This window comes from Muscardinus avellanarius, assembly GCF_963383645.1.
Source record: "Muscardinus avellanarius genome assembly, chromosome: 21".
Lineage (NCBI taxonomy): Eukaryota > Metazoa > Chordata > Mammalia > Rodentia > Gliridae > Muscardinus > Muscardinus avellanarius.
The window spans coordinates 15,979,399-15,994,973 of NC_137807.1; the positions used below are offsets into that span (position 1 = coordinate 15,979,399).

At 41.8% G+C, this 15,575-nt stretch overlaps 1 protein-coding gene across 1 annotated transcript in view; it reads left to right on the plus strand.

The window, feature by feature from the left end:
* Nucleotides 1–1,451: 1,451 nt before the first annotated feature.
* PRR14L (proline rich 14 like) overlaps nucleotides 1,452–15,575 on the plus strand; it is a gene marked incomplete at both ends in the record, with an annotated part of 45,990 nt that continues 31,866 nt past the window's right edge. The window contains 2 exons of the mRNA XM_080717780.1: nucleotides 1,452–1,925; nucleotides 10,632–10,704. Of these exons, the coding sequence (XP_080573906.1) occupies nucleotides 1,452–1,925; nucleotides 10,632–10,704 (547 nt within the window). The remainder of the gene's footprint in view (nucleotides 1,926–10,631; nucleotides 10,705–15,575) is intronic.

Below are 15,575 nucleotides of genomic sequence, written 5' to 3' on the forward strand. Positions count from 1 at the left end.
TGAGGATAGATTTGAGGATAGACTGAGGATAGATTTAAGACTATCCTCAATAATGTAGTAAGACTGTCAACAACCTAAAGAGACCCTCTTTCAAAATTTAAAACAAGCTGAACCATGCGTGGTGGCACACGCTTGTAATCTCAACGTTTGGGAGTCTGAGACAGGAGGATTGCATACTTTCCAAGCCAGCCTCAGCTACTTAGTGTGGCTCTCAGCAACTTGGTGAGACCCTGTTTCCAAATAAATTATAAAAATAGTGCTGGGGGTGTAGCCTGGAGGCAGAAAGCCCCTGGGTTCCATCCCCCAGTACCACAAAAAAATAAAAAATCTTAAAATAAGCTGGACATGGTGGCCCATGTTTGTAAACCTACTTGTACCTGTACTTGGGAAGCTGAGACAGAAGGATAACAGGTTCACAGCCAACCTCAGGAACTTGTGAGGACCTCTACAACATAGACTCTATTTCTAAATAAGAAATACAATAGGGCTTGGGGAGCCGGGTGCAGCGGCACATGCCTGTAATCCCAGTACTTGGGAGGCTAAAACTGGAGGGTTGCAGGTTCTCATTCAGCCTCAGGTACTTAATGAGACATTCCACAACTTAGACCCTGTTTCAAAATAAAGAATACAAATATAGGGTTGGGCATGTAGCTCAGAGGTAGAATGCCCCTCGGTTCCATCCCCAGTACCCCCCAAAAATAAAAGGCCAGTATGTAACTTGGAAGTAGAATGTCTTTGGGTTCAATCCCCAATACCATAAAAAATAAATAAATAAAAAGGACTGGCAATGTAGCTGAGTGGTAGAACCCCACCTGGGTTTAATCCCTAGTCCCAAAACAATAATGGTAGTGGTAGTAGTGATGGCAATAATAAAAATTTCACCAGAAGCTGTGTGTGATGGCATACACTTATAATCCCAATACTTGAGAGGCTGAGACAGGAAGATTGCAGGTTCGAGGACAGCCTCAGCAAATAATGAGACTTTCAGCAACCTATGAGACCCTTTTTTTTTTTTTTTGGTGGTACTGGGGTTCCTGGAAGCCCTTCTACCTCCGGGATACACTCCCATGGACTACACTCCCAGACCTATTTTTTTAAACTTTTTTTAATGTGGAAACAGGGTCTCTTAAGCCAGCGAGGCTGGCTCCAAACCAGTGCGATCCTCCTGTCTCCGCCTCCCAAGCGCGGGGATTACAAGCGTGCGCCACCACGCTCGACCTAAAGAATATATTTTCAACAAATTCATAGTCTACTTATGGAAACTTTTTGGTGCTAGATAATGCTAGCATTCAATTTGAAGTAGAATTTATTTTCCTTGTTTTTGCCCCTCTGAACTGAGATAGCTTTATTCCACCCCATTGAGACTTTACGCTTGTATCTTTTCCTTTGATTTGCCACAGGGTGAACTGTTTGATGGAAAAGACTTGACTCTGTAATCCCCGTCTGCCCTAATGCTGTCATCTGGAGTAGAAAGTCAGCCAGTTCCATTTGATGCCTCCATGTCTGCCGTGGTGCCGGAATTATATTCTGAACACCCAGTAAGTGTCCCCAAAGAGCTTCGTGCTGACCCTGAGCCAAGTACGATTCCAGATGGGAACCCAGGAACCTACAGCTCTCTTATAAGAGAGAGTAGAGCATTGTCCTTGGAGTGCCAGAGGACTCATGTGGAAAGTTGCTGTGAACAAAACTCTGAGACCTTGGGTGATGGGGGTGAGCCTGGCGGGTGTGGGCTAGTGGACTCCAAAGCAGGAGGTCCTATGGCTTCCGGGATCTTGGGTAGGGACGAGAAAACCAAGAGTGTGGAGCTAAAGGCCTTCAGAGATCAATCGGACCAAGTGGAAGTTTTGAGAGACTCCTGGGAGGGAGCAAAGGAAGACCTCTGTCAGCATCCCAGAGCTACTGAAAACAAGATCAGCCCAAGTCAGGTAAGAAAAGATATCTTGATTCAGACAAGGTGTGTGTGACAACAGCTTTGGGTAACATTTCTCCAGATAACATACAGATGCGGCCCCAGGTGTGGAAGCGCACACCTGTAATCCCAGTGCTTGGGTGGCTGAGGCCAGGAGAATCCCAGGTTCAAGACTGCCTCAATTACATAGCAAAATTCTTAGCAATCTAGTGAGACCCTGTTTCAAAACCAAAGATAAAAATTGGGCTGGGGGTGTAGCTTGGGTTCAACCCCCAGTACCACAAAATGAAAAGCAAGGGCTGTATGTTTTATCTCATTTTTGGAAGATCTACCACTGAAAATTCTTTATACTATACTTTGTATGTTTTGTGTGTTTGTGATCTCTTAAACATAAGCTATTTTGCTTTTTTTTCTATAATGACTGATTTGCCTGGGTTGAATGTGTAATAAATACGTTTGTTTCAGGATACAATGCTTGTTTTCAACACAAAAATGGAAATAGTTCTCTTTTCTAGCTGAAACATATAAAGGCACAGTACAATGCACATTTCAGGACCGACACTGTATATAAAGGTAGATGGACAACATCACACAAGGATCATTGGGTGTAGTTGGGGGGTTGAATGCCTCTGGATTCCATCCCCAGACCCACAACAAAAAAAGAACCCCATACTGGCAGGCTGTCCCCTAATTGGGAGGTGGCTCGGCACCATGGTGGGGGTGGGCTCCTCACACCTGGCCTCAGTTTCATATTCTCTTTCTTCAGTCTTTCCAGTTCCTGATGATATTCAAGACCGTACACCTTGTAATGTCCTGTCTCCCTGTGAGGTTTAACTTTTCTTAAGTTAAAGCCTCTGTAGAGAGCTCAGCAGGAGGCAGTCATATCATCATTCCCTAGCTTCTTTTTCTTCCCTTCTTGGTTAGGAATCCTAACCAAGGAGAAAGGGACAGGACTGAGCAGTGGCTTGGCATTCCACCAGGGCATATGGGGCCACCGGCTAGGAAAATCTCCAGAGAGCAGTCGGTGGGCTCAGCACTAAAGTCCTAGCAACCCCAGAGGCCAGAGCTCGTAAAGGTAAATTGTGCGGGCTCCCAAGAGAGCTTAGCATCTGAAGGAGTCTATGTGACTGGCCAAGATTAACCCCAGAAAAGCTTTCAGTAGTTTTTCCAGGCTACATACCAGAACCCCTTGCCGACAGTCCTGTTGGTTTTTCTCAGTCGAATGAGAGAAGCGTCTATTCGTGGAGCACTCCATCCTGACAGGATATCTTCTTAGATAGTTCATATGATGCTCACTTTTTCATACAACCAAGATTAAGTTTGTTCTCAGGACCATGCAGCTAACAGGGTAAAGAACTGGGGTTTGCGCAGAGCTATCTTTATTATATAATGTTCCACTTCAGTACTCTTGTCTTTTTTTTTTTTTTCCAGTACTGGGGATGAAACCCAGGGGCATTCTACCTCCATACTTCCAAGCTACACCCCCAGCCCAATTTTTTATTCTTTATTTTGAAGCAGGGTCTCACTGAGTTGCAAAGGATCTCACTAAGTAGCTGAGGCTGGCTATGAACCGCGATCCTCCGGTCTCAGCCTTCCGAATGCTAGGATTACAAGCGTGCACCACCACGCCCGGCTTCCCCTTTTGGTGGGGGGGGGGTACTGGGGATAGAACCCAGGGGCATTCTAACTCTGAGCTACACCCCAGCCCTATTTTTTATTCTTGTTTTGAAACAGGGTCTCACTAAGTTGCAGATGGCCTCACTAAGTAGCTGAGGCTATATGCGAACCGTGATCCTCCAGTCTCAACCTCCCGAATGCTGGGATTACAAGCGTGTGCCACCACGCCCAGCTTCGGCTCCCCTTCTTTATATTTTATTTTTTTAGTTTTGGGGGGGTTACTTGGATGGAACCCAAGGGTATTCCACCTCTGAGTCATACCTCCAGATGTGTTTTATTTTTTATTTGGAAACAGGTTCATACTAAGTTGCTGAGTCTGGATTTAAACCTATAATCCTGCTGTCTCAGCCTCCCAAGTACTGGAATTACTGGCCTACACCACCAGGCCCGGCTAGTAAATATGTTTTTGTTACCTTTTGTTTTTAAATAATTTGAGATTTAGAGAAAAATGGAAAAATAGTAGAAACAGTTACCATCTAACCCTCCTTCAGATTTCTCACTGTTAACATTTTGCCACATTATCTTTTTTATTCCAAATAATTTGAGAATGTAGTCATAGATGTACTACCTAAATACGTCAATTTGTATTTCGTAGCAAACAAAGATATTCATTCTGCTACATGATTGTACTTCCTTAATCAGAATCAGAAAATAACTGTGCTAATTCAAATACTATATGTATATAATCTACAGACCATATTCAAATTTGGCAAGTTTCTATTTCTTATATTTATAGCAAAAAAAAAATAGGTGTGTTTTTAGTTTTCCTTATGTGGAATAAATGCAGTATCACTTGTTTGTGGCATTCAGTTTTCATATCCTTAGTCTTTTTTTTTTTTTTTTTTTTGGTGGGTCTGGGGATGGAACCCAGGGGCATTTGACCTCCGAGCTACACCCCCTGCCCAATTTTTTATTCTTTATTTTGAAACAGGGTCTCACTGAGTTGCAGAGGTTCTCATTAAGTAGCTGAGGCTGTCCGCGAACCACAATCCTCCAGTCTCAGCCTCCCGAATGCTGGGATTACAAGCGTGCGCCACCACGCTCGGCATCCTTAGTCTTTTCTAATCTGTAATAAACAGTACTACTTTAAAACAGTACAGTCAGCCATTTGTTTTGTAGAATTTCCTTCAATTTGGGTGTGTCTGATGCTCATTCTTGAGTAGATTCTAGGTATGTGTTTTGGGGTCAGGAGTGCTACAGAAATGCTTTTCTTTGCTGGGCATGGTGTCACACACCAGTAATCCCAGTACTTGGTAGGATGAATCAGGAGGATTGCAGATTCAAGGACAGCCTCAGCAGTTTTGTGAGGCTTTCAGCATTTATTTTTTCCATATAAAAGATAAAATGGGCTGGGGGTATAGCCCAGAGGTAGATGGCCCCTAGGTTCCACCCCAAGTGCCACACACACAAAGAAATATTGTTCTCTGTGGGTCATGTCAGAAAGCACATGGCATGGCTGCCTCATCTCTAAGGAGAGTTTAATCAATCACTGCATTCTATGGGGTCTCTCAGCTGCTTTGTGAAGGTGCCATTTCCTTTTCTTTTTTGGTACTGGGGGTTGAACCTAGGGGTGTACCTTTGAACCCACAGACATTCTACCTCCACGCTACACTCATTTTGAAATGGTTTCAGTGAGGTGCAGAACCTGAGAACTTTATATCTCGGCTTCCCAAGTACTGGGAGTACAGAACAGACCTGTGTCAGTGCAGCCAGCCTTATTTTATTGTATTTTAGACAGGGTCTCACTCAGTTGCCCAGGCTGGCCTCAAATTTGCAATCTTCCTGCCTCTGAATCTGCATTAGCTAGGAATACAGGGGTGCACCATTGCACTAGACAGTATTTCCCCTTTTATATTTAATAAGTATCTTGTAGGGAGATACTTTGAGACTATGTAAATATTTTTGCTTTTCATCTAGACTTTTAGCCACTAGTTTTATTTATTTTTTATTTTTTATTTATTTTTTATTTATTTATTTTTTTTTTATTGGTGCACTGTATTTATACATCATAGTGGGATACAAACTTTTGTAGACATACATGCACACATCGCCCAGTCAGCCCCTACCCGATCCCCACCCCATTCTCTCCCCATCCCTCCTTCCCATGCTTGGCTTAGTGGTTGACATCTAGTATTATAGCAATTTATCCAAAATTAAAAATGATAATCTCACATAACAGTTTCATTTGTCTGATACCAAGCTTTTGATAACTTAAAGATAACATTTCAATATTTATTTTTGCTTTCTTACCAGAGAATATTTTTTTAGGTGAAACTATCATATATTTATATATTTATTTTTCAGAAAAAAAATCTATCCTAATATGGAATATGGACTCTAGATACCCAAAACGATCTTGAAAAAGAACAAAGCTAGAAGATATATATTTTCTGATTTCAAATCATATAAAGCTATAATAATTGAAACAGTGTAGTACTGTTCTAAAGGCAGATATATAAACCATTGGAGTTAAATAAAAGCCTAGAGCTAAATTCTTCCCTATATTGTCAAGTTATTTTTGACAAGGTTTCCACGAACATTTGGTGGTGGAAATAATAATCTTTTAACTAAATATTGTTGAAAAATAATAATTACATGGAAAAGAATAAAATTGGACCCTTACCTAATCCCACATACAAGTATTAACTCAAAATAGATAAAAGGCCTAAATATAAATCTTAAGACTATAAACTTTTAGAAGAAGATCTGGGTCATAAAACCTCACAACATTGAAATTGGCAGTGATTTCTTGGATATGATTTCAATGGCACAGGCAACAGAAGAGTATAAAACTCCCTAAAACATAAAAAAGATATTGTATATCCGAAGACAATGTAAACAGAGTTAACAGTTACTAATAGAATGGTATAAAATATTTCCAAATGCTATATCTGAAGGTATATTAATATTCCAACTAGACATCCTAAAATTTAACAACAATAAAGGCAAACAATACAATTTAGAGATAGGTAAAAGACTAAGATAAATAATGAATCTCCACAGATAACCAATCTTAGTTGTCTGTTGGATGGAAAGTCTTGTTTCTCTGGTTCTGGTGTGTGTTACCTATTTCTTCTTTGTAGTTAATCTCTTTGAGTATTTTCTCTAGCGCTGGTTTTGAAGACATAAATTCCTTCAGTTTCTGTTTGTCGTGGAAGCTTCTTATTTCCCCATCTAATTTGATAGAAAGTTTTGCTGGGTAGGAAATTTTTGGCTGGAAGTTGTTTTCTTTCAGAGTTTGGAATATGTTACTCCAAGCCCTTCTGGCTCTCATGACTTGGTTTGGGAAGTCTGGAGTGAATCAACCTCTTGATCTATGTTTGGAAAATTTTCTGCTATTACTTCCTTGAAGAGATTGTTGATCCCTTTGGTTTCACTTTCTTTTCCCTCCTCTATTCCAATTATTCTTAGGTTAGCTCTTTTAAAATGGGCCCATATTTCTTCAATGTCAGATTCCTGCTGTTGGATATTTTTTTCTAGATTAGAAACTATGCGTTCATTTTTGGATTGCTCATCTTCTAAGAGCGAGATTCTGTTCTCCATGTGGTCTAATCGGTTGTTCATGCTTTGAATTGAGGCCTTTACTTCATTAATTGCATCCTTTATCTCTTTTTGGCTCTTTCTGAATTCTTTTCGAAGCACCTCTATTATTTCTACAGTTATTTTCCTGATTTGATCTTCTAGAAATCTCTGATTTTCTGTTTTATCGGGTTCTGATGTTGTGGGGTTGTGGGCATTCATTGCTCCAGTGTTATTCCTCTTTCCCATGATTTCGGAAGTTTGTGCCTTCTCTGGGTTTTTCCCTTGGGTCACTATGACTTCGCTTAAGGTGCTCTGGATCTCGAGTCTGTGGTATCTCAGACCCCACTACTCCTTTACTGAGTTGTATCACAGAGTCTCCGACCCAGGGAGTCGATAGAGGCTGCTTTAGACTATGGGGGGTGCCAGGTTGCACGTTCTCCTATGGTTTGATATCTCTGCCACCGCCACTCCCCCACTGGGTCAAGTCCCAGGGAGTACAGTACTGGGATTTCTCCTCTGGGGCCTGCAATTTGACTCACTGTTCTTGAGTACGCAGATGTAGCTGTACTGGACTCGGTGAATTCACTGCTGCTGCCGCCGGTGGCAATATGGTGCCACTGCCACGCCCTCGGCCGAGAGGCTGGCGTATTTTTTCTTCTCTGGTTTTGAGTTCCATTCTGAGTCCCTGCAGCGTGTGCTGAGCTCAGCCACTGGGAGCTTTAGATGTTCCCTGCGCCGAAAGATCCCGCCTGGCTGTTCCGCAGCGGCTCACCTCGGCTTGCTGTGGTCGTCTGGTGAATTCGCCGCTGCCGCCGGCAGTATGGCACTCCTGCCGCGTCCTATCTCCTCTGTGGCTCTGAGCTCTGTTCTCAGTCCGCTTTCTCTCTGGAGCCTGGTGATTTTTTTGTTTCTCTGATGATGGTGTTTTCTGGCTATGAAAGGCGCTGATTTTGTGGTAATGGAGATTGGTTGTTAGTGGGGCTCTTAAGCCCCGCTTTTCTCGGTCGCCATCTTCCTGGAAGTCGTCCTAGCCACTAGTTTTAACATCCATTGAGAGTTTCACTACTTGATAAGGCTGTCTTTGAACCTGAGATCTTCCAGTCTCAGCCTCCCAAGTACTGGGACTACAGGAATGGGAAACCACACCTGGCTCCTGTAGTGATTTTTTTAAACTCATATCATATCTTCTATGGTAAATGCTTTCCAATATATAGATAAGTTCAGTCGGCATTTCATGCTAGAATTTGTTTTTGTTTTGTTCTATTTGTCAAATATAGTAGTGCTATGTGTAAGTTACCTGGGCGGTGCTTATTTTCAATTTTATGCTCTTGTTCAAGTATTCTACACTAAAGTTTCAATAGGAAATGAAAGAATAGTCCTGCTTTAGTCCTGCTTTGTGTGTGGCCATCCACTCAAGTTCTCATCTCTCATTTCCAGTGATGATGTTTTATTTCTACTTGTTTTTGCCATTGACTATGTCTTCCTCTATTCCCCACTCCCACAACCCCCCTTCAGGTTCTGTTTCCTACCAAAAAAAAATTTTTGCTTAGAGGTGCTTTTTTTATTTTTTGGTGCTGGTGGTTGAACCTAGAGACATTCTACCTCTGAGCTACACCCCTAGCCTTTTTTTTTTTTTTTTTTTTTTTTTTTTTCCTTTGGTGGTATCGGAGGTGGAACCCAAGGGCTTTCTACCTCCGGGCTATATTCCCAGACCTATTTTATATTTTATTTGGAAACAGGGTCTCACTAAGTTGCTGAGAGCCTCACTGAAGAGCTGAGGTGGCTTCAAACCTTGAGCAATCCTCCTGTCTCAGCCTCCCAAGCTCGGGGATTTCAAGTGTGCGCCACCACGCCCGGCCTACCCCTAGCCTTTTTGAAATCAAGGTCTCACTAAGTTGTGGAGGGCCTAAGTTGTTGAGGCTAGCCATGAACCTGCAATCCTCCTGTCTCAGCTTCCCAAGTACTGGGAATACAGGCATGGTAGTGCACACCTATATTTACAGAACTTGGGAAGCTGAGACAGAAGGATCTCGGGTTTGCAGCCAGCCTCAACAACTTTTCAAGACCCTCCTCAATTTAGTGAGACCCCATTTCAAAATAAAAAATAGGGCTGGGGATTATATCTCAGAGGTAGAATGCCTTTGGGTTCAATCCCCATTATCACAAAAATCAAGGAAAAAATTATCCAATGTTACATTAGTGATTTTATTTACTTGCAGCTTTAGTAGATGAGTGTTCTAGGAATCTTGTACTTTACTAATTATTAGTCAATGTGGAAGCAAAAAAAAAAAGGTGTTGACATCTTAGGACAGGAGAAAAGAGTTGACCTGGAAGGACAGTTTGAGTGTATGCAGCCGTCTTTAGTTGGTCACAGGCACCCAGCCAGTAAACCCTCTACAGCTTCAGTAGCACTGACCTGAAATCTATAGCACTTCAAAATCCAAAATGTTGTGAGCACCAGCACGACTCCTCGGGTAGAAAATCCCGTATCTGACCACATGTGATAGGTCACTGGAAAAACACCAGTACAGTAAAAATATTGATTAAAATTGCATTCCGCCATGTATAGATGCATGCTTATAATCCCATACTTGGGAGACAGGAGGATTGCAGGTTACTTGGTGAGACCCTCTGCAACTTAGGCCCTTTTTCAAAATAAAAAATAAAATTGGGCTGGAGGTATAGCTGGGAGATAGAATGCCTTTGAGTTCTATCCCCAGTACACACACACACACACACACACACACACACACACACACACACAGTTACATTCAGAAGATATGTACAGGTATATATGAAACATAAGTAAATGAACTTTGTTTTTAGCCATCTCATTATATACGTGCAAATTAAAAAAAAAAAAAAACTCAAATCTAACCAGGCATTTCCTGAGACAGAAGGATTGGGGTTCACGGACAGCCTCAGCTACTTAGTGAGACCCTTTGCAACTCAGTGAGACCTTGTTTCAAAATAAAGAATAAACGTAGGGCTGGGGATGTAGCTTGGAGATGAAATGCCCCTGGGTTCTATTCTTAGTACAAAACAAACTAATATAAAAAAGACTTTTTGATCTGAAGCATTTCAGATAGCCACCTGGCACCCACCCTCAGGAGTACCAGGATAGGCATTCCCATATTCTGCCATTGCCCTCTCCCGTTTTTAAGTTCTTCTGTATGAGGAAACTGGTTATCGTGGACAATGTACCCTCTGCTCCCCTTCTGCAGTGAAGGGAAGTTAGAGAAGAATAATAATCCAGCCAGGTGTGGTGGTGCACACCTGTAATCTCAGTGCTTGGGAGGCTAAGACAGGAGGGTCACAGATTTGAGGCCAGCCTCAGCCGTTTAGGGAGACCCTCAGCAACTTAAGTGAGACCCTGTTTGAAAATCAAAAGGGCTAAGGGTGTAGCTCAGAGGTAGGGTGCCCCTGGGTTCAGTCCCCAGCACCATAAAAAGAAAGGAAGAATTAACACACGTGAACTCGAGTATCTGAATCCTCAATCATGTTTGAATTTTTCTTACTGTAGGAGGACCTCTCGATGCTGTCCAGCAAAGAAGCCTCATGTGCAGACGTCTCTGAAGATTTTATAATGAGAGGAGGTATTTATTTCTCTAAATCTTTTTCATTCTCCACTTGCCACAGTTTTAGTTCACAGTTCTCATTTGACATGGAGAATACAGGGATTATAGATTCCTGCTTTGTTTAAGAAGGACTTAAGTAGAGAAATTTATTCCTTCTTTTCTGGGGGGTAGTACTGGGGATGGAACCCAAGGGCATTCATTCTACCTCCAGGCTACACCCCAGCCCTTTTTTGGTTTTGGTTTTGGTTTTGTTGTTGTTGTTGTTGTTGTTGTTGGGTTTTTTTTTTTTTTTTTTTTTTTTTTTTTTGCAGGTCTGGGCTGGAACCCAGGGGCATTCAACCTCTGTCTCAGCCTCCCAAATGCTGGGATTATAAGTGTGCGTCACCACGTCCGGGTTTTTTTGTTTTTGTTTTTTTTTTTTAAACAAGATCTCACTGAGTTGTAGAGGGCCTCACTAAGTAGCTGAGACTGAGACTGGTCACAAACCTGTGGTGCTCTTTTCATAGCCTTTCAAGTACTGGAATTACAAGCATGCACCACTACACCTGGCTAGAAATTGTGTGTGTGTGTGTGTGTGAGATTCAGGATTGAACCCAGAGGCGTCCTACCTCTGAGCTACACCCCAGCCTTATTTTACTTTTATTTTGAAACTGTCTCACTAGGTTGGTGAGAGTCTGAGTACTTGCTGATGCTTTCCTTGAACTTGAGGTCCTCCTATCTCAACTTCCCCAGTACTGGGATTATAGGACTGTGCCACAATGCCCAGCTTGAGAAATTTCCTTATAGTGCCCATGGGTGTGGTTGAGCACACCTAATAATATCGGGAAGTGCCTTAATTTTGATGAATGTTTTCTTTCTTATTTTCTTTTTTTCCCCCATACTGGGGATTGAACCCAAGGGTGTTCTATCTCTGAGCTATACGCCCAGCCTTTTTTATTTTTTGTTTTGCAACAGGGTCTCACTAGAGAGCCTCGCTAAGTTGGTAAGGCTGGTTTTGAAGCTCTAAGCCTCCTGTCTGATCCACTCATGTGCTGGAATGACCAGCATGCGCCACCACGCCCGGCTTCCTCTTACTTTTTCCATAATGACTCCCTCTCTATTAACAGTGTGTTGAACGTTATTGCTTGATGCTTAGATGTATATAATCAAATGCAATATAATTGCTTATATATGAGTACAATATAATTGTACATATACAATTATTATATTGTATATGTACAATATAATATAGAATACATTACTACCCGGGCATGGTAGCGCACACTTGTAATCCCTGCGCTTGGAAGGCTGAGACAGGAGGATCGCACAGGTTGGAAGCCAGCTATTTAGGCTCTCAGCAACTTAGTGAGACCCTGTTTCCATATTAGGTATAAAATAGGTCTGGGAGTATAGCCCAGAAGTAGAAAAGCCCATGGGTTCCACTCTCAGTACCACAAAAAAAAAAGTCTGAGGGTATAGTTTGACAGTAGAATTCCCTGGTACAACTAAAAGTGATTTTCTTACAATGTAGTTTTACTATTTTTATTTATATATTTATTACAGATGAAGAATCTAGTACCTGTTCCCAGCCTTTGAAATTTTTGTAATAAAATTGCTTTAAACTGGCCTTAAACATTCTCTGAAATTTCAAAGTATGTGATTAAGAAGTAGTCAGAAAAATGATTTTGCTTTGTATCTGTACACAGTCACTCTTCCCTGGGAAGGGGTCCCTCCTCCTCCTCCTCCTCCTCCTCCTCCTCCTCCTCCTTCTCCTCTTCCTCCTCCCTAAGACTCCACTGAGTGGAGAATGGGCATTCTTCTAGCAGGTGCAGGCTTTGAGAGAGTCTTTAAATGCCTGCACAAAGTAAAAGTAAATCCACAGTAAACAGTTTGGGAATGGATGAGGAGTTTTATAATGTTCCTGGGCAGCTATAATAAGGGACTTTTTTTCCCCCCCTGTGGTACTGGGGATTGAACACCCAAGCTCTACTTTATTTATTTTGTGTGTGTGTGTGTGTATGTGTGGTACTGAGGGTGGGATCCAGGGGCTTTTCTACCTCTGGGCTATACTCCCAGACCTATTTTATACTTTATTTGGAAACAGGGTCTCAGTAAGTTGCTGAGAGCCTCAGTAAGTACTGGGGCTGGCTTCGAACCTGTGTGATCCTCCTGTCTCAGCCTCCCAAGCACTGGGATTACAAGCATGCGCCACCATGCCCAGCTATTTTTTATTTTGAAGTAGGGTCTCATTTAAGTTTCTGAGGGCCTCACTAAGTTGCCAGGCTGGCTGTGAACCTGTCATCCTCCTGTCTATGCCTCCCAAATACTAGGATTACATGCGTGTGCCCACACATCCAGCTTAATTATTACCATTTTATGTTAAGGTGCAGTAAAATAAAGAATCAAAGCAAAGGAAAGGCACTTTTCCTTTGTACAGCAGGCACTATACCAGGTTTTTACATGTGTTGCCTAATTCGATCCTCCATATAGCAGTTAGATAAGTGTTTACCGCATTTTATTTATTTATTTTTATTTTCTTATTTTTTTTTATTCTTTGCAATACTAGGAATGAGACCCGGGGCATTCTACCTCTGAGCTATATCCCAGCCCTATTTTTTATTTTTTTATTTTATTTTATTTTATTTATTTATTTATTTTATTTTGGTGGTACTAGGGTTCCTGGAAACCCTTCTACCTCTGGGCTATACTCCCAGACCTATTTTATATTTTTATTTGGAAACAGGGTCTCTTAAGCCAGCAAAGCTGGCTTCAAACCAGCAGTATCCTCCTGTCTCCGCCTCCCAAGCGAGGGGATTACAAGCGTGCGCCACCATGCCCGGCTCTTCTTTTTGCAGTACTAGGGATGGAACCCAGGGGCATTTATTTGACCTCTGAGCTACTACACCGCCTGCCCTTTTTTTTTTTTTTTTTTAATTCTTTACTTTGAAATAGGGTCTCATCAAGTTGCAAAGGGCCTCACTTAGTACCTGAGGCTGTGTGTGAACCACGATCCTCCCGTATCAGCCTCCCGAATGCTGGAATTATAAGTGTGCGCCACCACACCAGGCTCTCTTATCTTATATTTTTGAAAGAGGGTCTCACTAAGTTGCAGAGGCCCTTACTATGTAGCTGAGGCTGGCCGAGAACCTGCTATCCTCCTATCTCAGCCTCTTAAGTACTGAGATTATAAACATGTACAGCCATGCTCAGCTCATGGTATTTTCTTTCCTCTTCTTTTTTTTTTTTTTTTAAGTATTTTACCTTTTTTATATATTTTCTTGTTTGTGTGGAAACAGGATTTAGCTAGGTTGCTAAGAGTCTTCACTAGGTTGCTGAGGCTGTCCTCGAACCTATGATCCTCCTGTCTCAGCTTCCCAAGTACTGGGATTACACATATGCCCCATCACTCCCAGCTCTAACATACTTTACATTGGAGGAAATTGAGACTCAGCTAGAGGCATTTGTAGCTCTTTCTCTTAGTAATTGCTCTTCTTGGTACCTATAAAGAAATACAGAGGGAAGCCCTATAAGTTTTGGGGTTTTTTCCAGGTCTGGGAATGGTACCCAAGGGTATTTGACCTCCAAGCTATACCCCCTGCCCTATTTTTTATTCTTTATTTTGAAACAGGTCTCACTAAGTTGCGGAGAGCCTCACTAAGTCCAAACAGTGATCCTTCGGTCTCAGCCTCCTCAGTGCTGGGATTACAAGTGTATGCCACCACATCTGGCTATACATGGCTATTCAATATTTTTTTTTTTTTTTTTTTTTTTTTTTTTTTAGTGGTGGTACTGGGGGTGGAACCCAGAGGCTTTCTACCTCCAGGCAGACTCCCAGACCTATTTTGTAGTTTATTTGTAAACAGGGTCTCACTAGGATGCTGAGAGCCTTAGTAGCTGAGTCTGGCTTCCAACCTGTGCAAGCCTCCTGTCTTAGCCTTCCAAACACGGGGATATAAATTCATTATTAGTAATATTTGTTGATAGGTCTCAAATGTATTCATTCATAAATTTTGCAAATATTTATTGAGTGCTATTATATGCCACACATTATGCTAGACAATAGGGAAGAGGAGAGTACAAAACCAACATAATCCTTAGCCTCGTGCAGTTTATATTCTAGTGGAAGTAAGCTCTTTAAATTGATTTTTGGGCTGGGTGTGGTGGTGCACACTTGCAATCCCAGTACTTGGGAAGCTGAGACAAGAAGATAACAGGTTCATGGCCAGTCTCCGCTACTTAGTGAGGCTCTGCAGCTTAATGAAACCCTGTTTCAAAGTAAAGAATAAAATAAAGCTGGAAGCCGGATATGGTGATGCATGCTTGTAATCCCAGCATAAAGTGATTCACACACAGCCTCAGCTACTAAGTGAGGCCCTTTGTAATTCAGTGAAACCTTGTTTCAAAATAAAGAAAAAAAATAGGGCTGGTGGTATTGCTCAGAGGTAGAATGCTCCTGGGAGGTATAGCTTGGAGGTGGAATATTCTTGTGTTCAATATAACACACACACACATACACATACACACACACACACACACACACACACACAATCAAAGAAATTCTGTATAGTAAAACTTCATTATGAATTGAACTTACATTCTGCTGGGAAAGGATTTTTGTTAAACTTAGTCAGATGCGGTGGTGCACGCTTATAATCTCAGCATTTGGGAAGCTGAGACAGAGGATCCTTGGTTGCGGCCAGCCTCAGCTACTTAGTGAGGCCCTTTGCAACTCAATGAAACCCTATTTCAAAATAAAGAATAAAAATAGAGCTGAGGTGTGGCTTGTAGGAAGAATGCCCCTGGGTTCCATCCCCTGTACTGCAAAAAAAAAAAAAAAAAAAAAAAGTTAAAGTTATTTACAAGTGAAAAAAAATACTAAATCTCCATGTTCCTATTACTTGGCTTCAGTA